Genomic DNA, 12,946 nt, shown 5'->3' with positions numbered 1-12,946 from the left:
CATGCTTATCCAGAATATAATAAGATGAAAAACATTCACATACTCATCTTTAAACCATCGTCTAAATTTGGAAACCAGTAACATGTAGAAATTAAATTAAGGACTTATCTCACGTTTTGTGATCTTCCTTCACAAAAGAGCCTTCTTTGAGTGGTGTTGATCATCACTTCTTTTGAGCATTCCTTTTCATGAGGGATCCTAAATTTAATGCTCTGATACCATTTTGAATTTATGATCCCTTTTTCCAATATTCTGAGCAAGATAAAGGAGAAAGAAAAAGAATAAAAGGGAAGAAAAGCTCTCGAGTAGAGAGAAGAAAAAAAGAAAAGAGACATGCGTGCCAAGCAAAGAGAGAGATTTACTCAAGAATGAGGTGTGTAACTTGATTAATTCCGAATTACAACACCTCTATTTATAATAGAGGAAGAGATAGAGTCCTTATACAATTAGCCTTTCAATCTCATAATTATATTCCAACTCTAACTCTCTAAGATAAGTTTATCAACACAATCTACTAGAAGTCTAATATGAGTTGAACTAGAACTCTTATTCAATAACGTGAATATAAGGGAAGAGGCCAACTGGTGACCTTATCCTTGTGGGTCCCAGATGATCTTCCAGCTCATATTAATAAGGTTGCCAACTTGTGGTATCTTTGTGGGTCTCATTTGATCTTCAAGTCTTCTAACTCATTTTAGCCTATGCTAGCTTAGGTGAGAACTCTTCCTGGTGTCCCACGTCCTCATGGTGGGTCCCACATTGTAACAAGAATTAATGTGGTGGACTCTTACATAAATCTCACATAAGGAGGTCGCATAAAAGAGTCTCGATTAAAGATGTTTTAATTATGTTTGTCTTCTATTTATGTTCAGTTGTTCAATTATTTTATGACTTATCTTTTAGTTTTTTACTTTAGGTGTAATTGGGATAAGGGTAAATGTAATTGGAGTCTACTTATTTACTTTATTTTAAATAGAAACTCATTTTACTCAAATTACAATAAGTCGATAAAGTTTTTTATTTTTCCTGAAATTGCACAAGTACCTACTCCCCAAAATCAAGAAGTCATAAGAACAAAATGGGTTTTAAGGAGCAAAGCTAATGATGAAAACCAACTTGTGATAAACAAAACTAGGTTAGTTACTAAAGAATGTAACCAAGAAGGAGGTATTGATTTTGAAGAAACCTACACACCCATAACAAGATTAGAAGAAATTTGAATCCTTTTTGCCTATGCTTATCATATGAAGTTTGTTAAAACTTATGATTCCATAATGTATAATTATAGTAAAAGAGGATTAAAGGGTGAAAAGTTATAGAGAAAAGTTTGATGGGGAGAAGAGGAAGAATCACAAATTTAAAGAAAAGAGGAGAAAGATTAGGGTAATGAACTTCTCCAAACCCTCCCCCTCAAGATTAGGATAATACCATTTTTATGAGATGAGTCTTTATTAACCATCATGCCACCACTATGTGGGCTATAAACCTTCTCCTTTGTATGTGGGCTTGAACCCATCTTCCACACACTTACACATGTAGAGCCTCTAATGTCAAGAATCCCTAATTAGAACATGAATTTTCTTATGTGAGTTGTACTGCTATCATTATTTATAAGAAACATTCTGGATGGTGATACATTACACACGATATTGTCACATATACCGAAAGAGTACAATAACTATATTTTACTAAAGCATAATATAAGAAGGTCAAAGTAAGTGTTTCATATGCTTAACTCATGTCTGTTTTTTGAAGGTACAAAATTGTTTCTATTTCATTTGGATTAAGAAATCATGAACATGGACTTCAATAAATCATATGTAAAAAGCACATGAAAGATAAGGTTCTGACTAAATTAGATTTTTAGTCCGTTGGCAAGAATTTTGACAATTATGCTTATTGTATAATATAAAACTTTTCATAAGCATGAAAGCTCAATAAATAATGTTATAAAAATCCACAAGCATTCAAACCTGTGGAGGTGATCAAGTACAATAAAACTCGGGACAAAAAGGTCAAATAATGATTGACACGAATAATCTCAAAATGAAAATTATTTTATTATAAAAATAATTATTAAAAAAAAACTGCTTCTACAATTTGCAAAACGGGAAGGGATTGAAACCCCCCTTGCCTCCCCTGGTCCTAACATTCCATGAGCTGGACTTCGAAAGACAGAGTATCAGTTGATTCGGACGCAAGTCAAATGAATACCAGTCTCAGCTTCATATATGAACAGTCTGTACAAGTTGTATTAGTAAATACACGACAAGCTCCCCCAAAAGGGGAGCTTTTATCTTAAAGTTCGAAAATACTCTAAAATGCATAAATTAATCACATTTCAAACATAAAACTTCGGGGCCATCGGTTACGGGAAAAGTAGGCAAGGCCGAAGAAATAAATTTAGCATGGCTACTTCGCTCAGATTATGAAATTTGTCTTCTCATCGATCGGATTCCGATCTCTGAAGTCTGACATGTGCTAAAAAGAAAATTTCACAAGTCATCCTAGCGAAGAATACATTAAGCAATTGATCTATAAAATAAAATGGAATAAAATGGGTAACTGAAACAAAAAAATGGCTCTCATCGTTTCGGGCTTCATCAAATTAAATATTCAGTATAGCGTATACTGCCAGATAGGCACGCAATCATCGAGCCAAATGAAACCCTAACAAGCCAAGCTATAGCTAGTATAGAGACTCTGAAATCCTTGAAATTTGTGAAAATAGACGAGAATATTTAACAATATCAGTGAAGAAATTTCGGTCTGTTGGATCAGATGTTGGTAAAGATGTATCAGTCACGGTTTATTCAGAAACACGGACCAAATAGATTCATCGTCATTTCCAGCAGAAAAAGAACGTGAGGAATCAAAAGCCCTATAAACTACAGAAATTTAAAAATATCCAAAAAGCTTGTTGTAGAGAACAAGAAATATAGGAGAGAACTATCATCAGAGACTTAAATACCAATAATCATGAAAACTAATCGATCATATTGTTGCAGTATTTCTCATCACATGGACCTTTTCTCTCCTACGAGCCAGCTAAGAGTGAAACGAAGGGATAAAAGAGAAAAGAAGAAACGGTATAAGAACACCACCAGATAGCTTCAGCTACAGAGAGGAGAGACGCGGCAATTGAACGACTGGGGTCCTTTTATAGATTCACAACGGAGAAACCCTAAAGCAATTACTTGCAGAGGGCGGAATTGTCAAATACTAACCCTAACCCATGTTGTAAAACCCTAACCTCGTCACAAAAAGATCGGTGGCAGCTGGACTCTATTGTAAAGCCCATTACAGGCTACACTTTGATGAACTTTTGGGAATTAATAACTATAATAATAATAATAATAATAATAATAATAATAATAATAATAATATATTTCCATAACAATGAAAGATACCATCTGAATAGTTTATGTTGCATTTAATGTTAAAGAAAATAATATGTATTAAATAAATAACAGATGTGTTTTGACTTGTTCTAATATTGTATAAATTTATTTTAATTTATGGTTAGCTTAATTAGTTGAGTCTTGCATAAAAATATGATACATTTTTTATTTAGGTGTTTTTTTATTATTATTTTAAAACTGTATTATAAATATTTTTCAAATTCAATAAAAAAATTGTGGTTTAGTTCAACAAACAACAATTAGTATAGTGGTATCAGAGCTCTACACTAATTTTTATCTCCTTGAGATCCATGTAAAGCCCAAGCTCTAATCCTTCATCACTTAATCGTGTATAGTGTGTTAGACCTTCTTTGTCTTTGCCACCTTCAAATGTTGCAAGCCACCAACCCCGCCGCCCCACTTAATGTTCTTGCCGCACAAACGAAACCCCAAACTCTGACTTCCCCAACGCCTAATTCCTTCTCTCCCTCTCATTTTGAAGAATGTCACCTTCCCACCTCTGCCGATGCCACCATTGTCCTAACAAGAAAATCCAGTGGACAGCACATTCCCGACAAGTTACTGGAAAGTGTTGCCCAGCAAGAGCAGTACAGCAATAACAACCACCCCCCTCTCCCGTGCGGCCCGTACTTCACCCGATCGTCCAGGCAGGCTCAGCCACACCTGATGCTTGGTGAGGCGGCGCTTGATGGCACGAATCTTCTTTGAACGAAGATCCAATGAAAGAAACTTCCTCTTGTTGGCACCACCAATGACCTTGCCCACTCGATTTAAGGCGAACTCAACCTTCATATCCTTGAGTTGGTTAAGCATCTCAACTTTTTAACTTGGTGCGAAATTCATGAACCTTGATCCTCACCATGAATCAACTAGAAAATGGTGATTAAGGCTGATTGAGTTTTTCTCTTTCCTCTTTCCCAAACAATCACTATGAACACTACAAATGAAACTCCAAATGTTTCGGTACATTCAATAGTACTCAACACCAACAAATTTTATTTGATTACCATAAATATTTATGCACAAACTTACCTCTACTAACACTCTCTCATAGTATAAAAGGAGTTATTTTATCTTTTATTTTTTAATTAAGGGGAATTTAGTATGTTAATAATTAATTTAAAATTGGAATTCAATTCTTTAATTAGTGTACTAAAGTAGGAAATGAAATTAAAAAAAATAGCGATTGATTGAATTGCTCATAACATCCCATAGTAGAATAGCTTTAGATGGGACAAACAAATATTGTATAATATTTATTAGAGAAGGGACAAGTAAATATTGTATAATTTTAATTGGAAGTGGTAGAGTATATGGAATTGTAGCATTAGAATTATTTTATTGGATTTCTATTATTTATATAAGATTATAGGATAAATATTTATAGCTTATATAATTCTAAAGGTAGAGTAACCATTTCAATTCTTATTTAAAGTTCTCAAAAATAGAGTTATGGTATTAGTAATTAGTATAATTAAGAAACATTGGTAGGAATTGACATAAGTATTAATCAATCTAAAAAGTATATATTAAATTTAATGACAATTTTATACTATCAATAGTCATTTTAACTTGATTATATATAAAGAAGATTTTAAAATTTTATATGACATATTTTCAAAAACTTATCTAAAATTTAAAAACAATAAATATCCAACATTATGTTTAAATTTTAAAGTATATTATCTATATTAAAATAAGAAAAAAATTCAATATTATTTAAATATTTGTATCAAATTAGCATAATAAAATTTTTCTACACAAATTTAACTCAATTTTATTAAACCTGACCTAGTTATTGACCTGACCAAGTGACATAATTTCTTCCCGATTGAAACTATGACTAATATTAAAAGTTAAGAAAATAATGGTTAAAGGCACTCAGCCTTGAGTGCTAGGGGAGAGCAGAAGTGTCCCCTCACTTTTTCTATGCACAAGAGAGGGTTGTTTCTCTCATTGTTGCAAGGAGGGGTTGTGGATCCTCTCCTCCTCCCATTTGTAGATATTACAGATAGGGAAGGGGAGAATTCAGATTTCCTAGTTTGATAACAAGGGTTAAACCAAAAAAAATGTTTATTTAACACTATAAAAAAAATTGTCAACCAAATTTTTCATCAGTAGAGATTCTATTAGCAAGAACCAGCAAACATAATTTTCATATGCATGAGTCAAAATTTCAATAAGCAAAAATCATTTCCAACGACATACATTAAAAATGCTAATGGCAAAGGTTGTTTAGTCCATCAGCAAAAAATGCATACTTTACGGATAAAAAAACTATGTTCCATTGGTAAAAATGCTGGTGAATAAAAATTTTATTAGACGATGTCATTTGAACTTTAAAAAATATGTTTTGGTACGTTTTTATAGGTCTGAGCTTAAAGTTTCAATCCTCAACTGAGGTGAAACCAAGTGCTATACACAATTTAATTAATATAGAATGTTTAATTTTCTAGGTTGGCTTAATTTGACAAGAACCTATTTCAAGCTTGGTTGACAAGGTAAAGTTATTTGAAGCTTTTAATCCTCATAACCAATTTGTATTGGTTACTCCCCATAAATCAATTGAATCATAATTTTTTCTCAAATTACAAGGGTTTGAATTTTTGTTTTTAGTTTGAGTGTGGAGATATCTGGATCCCAGGGTCTCAATTATTTGACATTTAACCTAATTCCTTAGATAGTAATAGACTGCTTTATTTTTACATATCTTAGAACACTCTAAATCAATCCAAATAAAAAAAAAAAAACGTGCACAATAGGCCATGAAAATGAGAGAGAAGGGTTTGGAAAGGATTTTTGGAGCTTCAAAGGGATTTAGGGGTGAGAATGGTTTGTTTAAATGAAGTCCAAACCCTATTTTAAGTAGGTTTTTTCCATTAATGATCAATTGTTTGGGGTACAATGATTGATCAATTGATTAAGTTGATCGACTTATTCGCTTAGGTAGCTTCTCAAGGGGGAAGGGGTGCTTATTTGAAAATTAAATCAATTATAAAATAAAATAGACACACACCACAATCAAAACAAAGATGTTTTGTTATCGTTGTTCCCTTAATGGTATTCATCGCCCAAGAACCGTTGCTTAGGAAATTCCACTAAATAGCTCTATTTGTAGGAATTTACAAAAAAGATTTCACGACTCTCTTTTTAAGCCACGTGTATGCTCAAATAAATGATTACAATAATCTCCCCTGAGATTTATCTAGATTCTAACTCTAGCAAGATCATCTAGTTACAACTAAAGTCCTAGATTAACCTATGAATATAAATGCAAAAATTACACAAGAAGAAAAGCTAACACCCTTTGTATTTGGTGGAAGGACAACCTTTTCCTTTGGAATCTCCAAGTCTCCAACTCTGAAGCAAGAGTAGAAATGTATTTGGAACTTCATTGAATGAAGTTCAAAGACCAAATTTGAAAAATTAACTTTGAAATGAAATTCAAATGATGAATGCTTTAAACAGTGTAGATTTGCCAATAAATTCTTAGCAAATTCTCTAAGGCATGCTTGGTGAGATAATTATATTTAAGTTGCGGAGCCTAATCAACGCCTTACACTAAGATGGTACGCAGATTGACCTTCGTGGTAAGGTCGTTGTGTGGTTTGGAAGGGGGGCGGGGAGCCTTACTCCCCGGGGTTCGGGGGCGAAGCCCCTGAAAGGTCCCTGATATATTAATTGTTGTTTCATTAAGGGCAGTTTGAGAAATTCACTCTTGTAAAGCAGTTGCCCTGGTTTTCACTTTATATTTGGGGCACCACTAATAGGGCTTATCATCATTGGAGAAGGAGCTTGAGTTGTGGCCTTCTAGAGAGGTTGGAGAAAAACACCTATAAGTGTATGCAATTTCTCTTGTAAACTATTTCATCTTTATAGTGGATAACTACAGCTGTGGAAGACAAAACGTAGTCTCACCTTGTGGCGAACCTGTATAAATCTTGTTTGTTCTCGTGCTTGTTTTTCCTTTCTTCCGCGATTATTATTATTGCTCTTGTTAGTTTGGAATTAGGGCGTCTAATTCCTAACAATTTATAGTTTCCCCAAGCCAAACTAGCCATTATTTGGCTGTTGCAAAAAAATTAACAACTCAATGGTCGATAAATGTAAAGGTATGATCGATCAACTGTGTGTAACGACTATATTTTAGTTAGGCTTTAGGCATATTGATCGATCCAATGACAGATCAATGTCTATTTGGTATATTTGACATTTTAAGTTGACCAATTAGTCCACCTAGACTAATCGATCACGCAATGATCCTACTAGCTATGCAAAACCATGTATGATCGATCAATGATATGTGCATTATAACTCACGCATTGTGTCCCTCATTGGCATACTTCCGTATGATTGATCATAACTTTTGGTTGCTGAATTTAGGATCCCATGACAAGGTCCTCGATCAAGGTAATGAAAGAGGAGAGGAAGAAAAGGAGGAGAAGAAAGGAGAAGAGAGAAAGAAGAGATAACTCGGCTAAAGAGATGGATAGACAGAGAGCTTGGGAGAGAAAAAATTTCTAAGGACGAATTTGAGAGAGAAGAGGGGAGACTTAATGATCTACCCCATGCCTTGAGCATCTATTTATAGTTATGGAAAGAGGTTTACAATGACTACAATGCCCTTAGGGCACAATCAATAAGTAGACATACATCATCTTCTTTAGTTACACCCTTGAGCCATTCATATGAAAAGACTTTTAATTACCTCATTTGCCACCTCCTTGACGTGGGGGAGGTATTTAATTTGAAGCCACTTTGAGATGTCTTCCAACACTCCCCCTCAAAACTGGGGAAAAACCATCGTAGCTACTCGGTTCGCCGCATATATTGGTTAAAATCTTGAATATGATTGGTTTCATAAGAATGTCTGCCACCCCCTTGTGATAAAACATGTATGAGAGATAAGATACCAACCTAAAATTTCTCCCATATAAAGTGGTAGTCTACCTCAATGTGAAGACAAGATTTGAAGTGATATGAATAGTCGCCTGGTTGTCACAATATAATTCCATAGAAGCTTCTTTAAAGAATCCTAAATCAATAAGAAGGGATCTAATCCATAAAAGCTCACTAACCATGTGGGCCATAACTCTATATTCTATTTCTGCACTAGACCTTGCAATAACATTTTACTTTTTACTTCTCCATGTAACTAGGTTACCTCCAACTAAGGTACAATACCTTGAAGTAGACTTCCTGTCATTAAGTGCTCCAACCTACTATTCAACCGAAAATTCTTCTATGTTGAAGTGGCCATGATTCTTATAGAGAAACCCTTTCCCTGGAGCTCCCTTTTAAATATCTCAGTATCCTCTCCAAGGTTTTCCAATGGGTAAGTTGTGGTTAGTGCATATACTGACTTAGCACACTTACTGCATATGATATATCCTGTCTGGTCACATTGAGGTAAATAAACTTTCCCATAAACCTTTGATATTTACATATATCTACATCTTCTTCAAAACTTGCACATTGCTTTGAATTTATTAAGTTGTGAAGCCTAATTAATGCCCTACGCTGAGTTGGTACGCGGATCAACAATATATTGACTACTATTTTATTAAGGGTAGTTTGGAGATTTTACACTTGTAATCAAGTTGCCCTAATTTTCTCTTTATATTTTTGGGTGAAGAACATCTTGAGTTTCAACCTGAGACAGGTTAGAGAAAACACCTGTAAGTGCGTATGATTTCTCTTGTAAACTTTTTCATCTTTATAGTGGATTACTGCTGTGGTGGAAGATAAGACGTAGTCTCACCTTGAGGTGAACCTATATAAATCTTTTGTGTTTCTTCGTGCTTGTGTTTTTCCTTTCTTCTACGTTTATTTTCCTCTCGTTAGTTTGGAATTAGGGCATCTAATTCCTAACAAGTGGTATTAGAGCTTTGGTTCATGATTGAGAGAAATGGCTGGTAGAGAAAGATGGACACTTGGAATCAACAAGTTCGATGGTATGGATTTTGCGTTTTGGAGGATGTAGATAGAAGATTATCTATACAATAAAAAGCTGCACGCACCACTTCTGGACATGAAACCAGAAGGTATGAAAGATGATGAGTGGAATCTCCTTGATGGACAAGTATTGGAAGTAGTCAGGTTAACACTATTGAAGAACGTTGCTCACAACGTGGTGTCGGAGAAACCACAACGGGATGATGAAGATTTTGTCTGACATGTATAAGAAACTTGTTATGGACTCCATAACATCTAGAGTAACTAGTAGACGCAGGGGTTAAATTATGTAATTTTTGGGTTTTTGCAATTAGCAGGTTTAGATGTAATTTCCTTCAAATTAGTGGCCCTTTGTTTGGCCTTAGCTAGTGTGCGTCAACCCTAATCCTCTTATATGGACAACGGGTTCTGAAATGAAGGGTAAGCATTGATCATTAGCCTAAAGTCTGAGATCGGATTCTCTCTCTAACGAGGTCCAAGGTGCAAGCTTTCTTAAAAGCTTGATCTCACTCTCTCTCTAATCATAGGCCGTTCGAAAAATCCCAAAACCCTCAAAATGAATTACACTTTGGGAGCCAGAGGAGATCGCTGGGTGACTCGATCCATGGCTAGGGAGCTTAAAAAATGTGGTATTAGACAGGACGACCGTCGGCGATTCATCTTCTCCGAATGATATGCGCAATCTTATTGAGGATGTCCGAATGGAATCCTAGAATTCCATCGCCACTGTTCGAACATAAGTAATGGAGCTTCGGGATGCTTTTAATCAATTCACTCTTCGTATGGGAGAGTACATGGCGTGGGACATTGCCCTTCCGAGCAGTTCCAATAGGCATTCCAATCACCATCCCCCTTCCCCACCACCACCAATGGCTCCTCTACGTCCAGTGCATCCTATTCCAGTACGGCCTCATGACAACAACCACTTCACCGTGCCCAGGTATACCAAACTCGACTTTCCCACTTATGATGGGTCCTCAGACCCTCTGATATGGTTGCACCAATGTGACCAATTCTTTTGGAATCAAAGAACCCAACCTGAGGATAGGGTTCCTTTAGCTGCATTCCACATGCTCGATGAAACGTAGCTGTGGTACCATCAATTTCATTCTGAGCATCCTATTTATGATTGGGAGATTTATAAAGGTTATTGCATGTTGAGGTTTGGTCCACCAGCCCGAAGTAACCCTCTGGGAGATTTGGTCAACCTCAAACAAACGGGTTCCATAGAGGTTTATAAAAAACTATTTCAGAACGGCAAGCACGAGCCAGAGGTATGTGTGTCTGACTCAGTATGTTCATTTATTTACTGCTGGCTTAGTAGAGGCCCTACGTCTGGAAGTGGAATTACATGACCCACTAGACCTAGCACATGCCATGAATCTTTCCCGTACTTTGGATGCTAAACAACGGGTCTTGAAAGAGTCCCTTGGGTGTAGGCCTCCTTGGCTAGGCCGGGTAACCACTGGTGCTCCACCCACCAAGGCAACAATCCTTCTCACATATCCGAACCACCCAAGGCAACCCCGCCACAATACTTTCGTCGCCTTTCTAAATCAGAGATGGAACAGAGGAGAGCCAAAAACCTTTGTTATAATTGTGATGAGACATACACATAGGGTCACATATGCAAACACCTGTTTTGGTTAGAGGTGGATGATTCCGAGGAGACCCCACCGTTGGATGAAGTTGACGAGCCTGAGATGGACGAACCAACTATTTTCCTCCATGCTATGACAGGGCTGCACAACACAAGCACCATGCAGGTCTGAGCTGGCCTTCAACACCTACAGTTGCTGGTCTTAGTGGATTCAGGCAGTACCCACAACTTTATTTGCCAACGAGTAGCACAACAACTCGGCTTATCGATTCAGCAAAACACTGGCATTTCGGTCTCGCTAGCCAATGGGGCTAAGATTTCCAGTGCTGGAGTTTGTCCAGTGGTACCTTTTGATATTGAAGGAAACACATTTGTGACGGACTTCTTAGTCATTCCACTCGCTAGATTTGACTTGGTGTTGGGTATTAAATGGCTGCAGCAGCTGGGTCCAATTTTATGGGATTTCAAGTCCCTCACTATGAGTTTTACACAAGACTAGCAGCAACTCACTCTTCATGGGACTCATGCTCCGTTACCTTGCTCTCTCTAGAATATCCAAACCATGGACTCCGATAGTTGTAAGTTAAACTCCCTCCTTACAGAATTTGTTGAATTATTTCAGGAGCCAGCAGCGCTCCCACTGATCCAAAATTGTGATCATCGGATAAGTTTAAAGTTAGGCACAGAGCCTGTAGTGGTGCGCCCATACTGCTACCCCTATTTTCAGAAAGATGAGATAGAGCGCCAATGTCAGCTTATGTAGCACAAGGCATTATTCAGCCCAGCCGGTCTCCATTTTCTTCCCCAGTGTTGTTGGTAAAAAAAAACATGACAACTCATGGCGATTTTGTGTTGACTACAGAGAACTCAATGCTCATACAGTTAAGGATAAATTTCTAATGCCAATGTAGTTGAACTATTAGATGAATTGCAAGTGGCTGAATTATTTACTAAGCTGGATTTGAAATCCGGGTACCACTAGATTCGGGTACACGCTGAAGATGTGGAGAAAACTACCTTCCGCACGCATCATGGCCATTTTGAGTTCTTAGTCATGCCATTTGGGCTCTCCAACGCCCCTTCCACGTTTCAGGCCCTGATGAACGAGGTCTTTCGCCCTCTATTATGGAAATATGTTATGGTATTCTTTGATGATATTTTGATTTATAGCAAGAACTGGGAAGACCATATTCAGCATTTGCACCAGGTATTTGACCTCATGCGTTCCCATCACTTGTTTTTCAACCAATCCAAATGCTCTTTGGGTACCTCAGAAGTAGCTTATCTGGGTCATGTCATCTCAGCCTCTGGTGTTAAGGTAGACAGTAGCAAAATACAGGCAGTGGTTGACTGGCCTACTCCACATTCTGTCACTGCTTTACGGGGATTTTTAGGCCTGGCCGGGTATTACCGGAAGTTCATTCGCGTCTATGGCCAGATCATGGCTCCGCTCAACAGATTACTTACGCGTAACACCTTTAAATGGTCAAACTTATCGGCATCATCCTTTGAGCAGTTGAAACATGCCTTAGCCTCTGCCCCGGTTCTCCAACTCCCCAATTTTGAAGAACCGTTTGTTATTGAATGTGATGCTTCCTGAGGGGGGCATTGGCGCAGTCTTTCAACAACAGGGCCATCCCATTGCATATTTCAGCAGGCACCTCGCCTCGTACCATCACAAATTAGCTGCTTATGAAAGAGAACTTATCGGATTAGCCAAACCCATTCAGCATTGGTAGCCCTATCTTTGGGGTCGACACTTCGTGATTCGGATAGACCACTGCAATTTGAAATATTTATTGGAGCAACGTATCACTACCTTACCGTAACAACATTAGCTGAGTAAATTGATGGGTTTTGATTTCAAAGTGGAGTATAAACCAGGCCACCTTAACCTTGGGGCCGATGCCTTGTCTCATCGGGACATATCGGAACCAAAGCTAATCTCAATTAGTCAACCACGGTTTCT

General features: G+C 37.0%; 1 protein-coding gene, 3 non-coding genes and 1 pseudogene across 4 annotated transcripts; 1 reads left to right on the top strand and 4 right to left on the bottom strand.

The window, feature by feature from the left end:
• Positions 1-2,414: 2,414 nt before the first annotated feature.
• LOC137935570 (small nucleolar RNA R64/Z200 family) lies at positions 2,415-2,517 on the bottom strand. Its single transcript, XR_011109271.1, has one exon. It is a non-coding gene; the product is annotated as a small nucleolar RNA R64/Z200 family (small nucleolar RNA).
• Positions 2,518-2,580: 63 nt separating this feature from the next.
• On the bottom strand, positions 2,581-2,660 carry LOC137935569 (small nucleolar RNA U54). Its single transcript, XR_011109270.1, has one exon. It is a non-coding gene; the product is annotated as a small nucleolar RNA U54 (small nucleolar RNA).
• Positions 2,661-2,950: 290 nt separating this feature from the next.
• LOC137935567 (small nucleolar RNA Z199) lies at positions 2,951-3,028 on the bottom strand. The gene has a single exon (XR_011109268.1). It is a non-coding gene; the product is annotated as a small nucleolar RNA Z199 (small nucleolar RNA).
• A 733-nt stretch (positions 3,029-3,761) lies between these two features.
• Positions 3,762-4,284, bottom strand: LOC137935268 (large ribosomal subunit protein uL29z-like; annotated as a pseudogene).
• A 5,836-nt stretch (positions 4,285-10,120) lies between these two features.
• LOC137935267 (uncharacterized mitochondrial protein AtMg00860-like) lies at positions 10,121-12,577 on the top strand. Its single transcript, XM_068779953.1, has 2 exons — positions 10,121-10,317; positions 12,148-12,577. Exons 1-2 carry the CDS (start codon positions 10,121-10,123, stop codon positions 12,575-12,577), a joined length of 627 nt encoding a protein of 208 aa, XP_068636054.1.
• The last annotated feature ends 369 nt before the right edge of the window (positions 12,578-12,946 follow it).

The sequence above is a fragment of the Aristolochia californica genome, unplaced genomic scaffold (genome assembly GCF_029961685.1).
Source record: "Aristolochia californica isolate CCGP_79_NKW_82.1479 unplaced genomic scaffold, dmAriCali1.0.hap1 SCAF_6, whole genome shotgun sequence".
NCBI lineage: Eukaryota > Viridiplantae > Streptophyta > Magnoliopsida > Piperales > Aristolochiaceae > Aristolochia > Aristolochia californica.
Note: the sequence above shows the minus strand (reverse complement) of the source record. Positions and strands in the feature narration are given on the sequence as shown.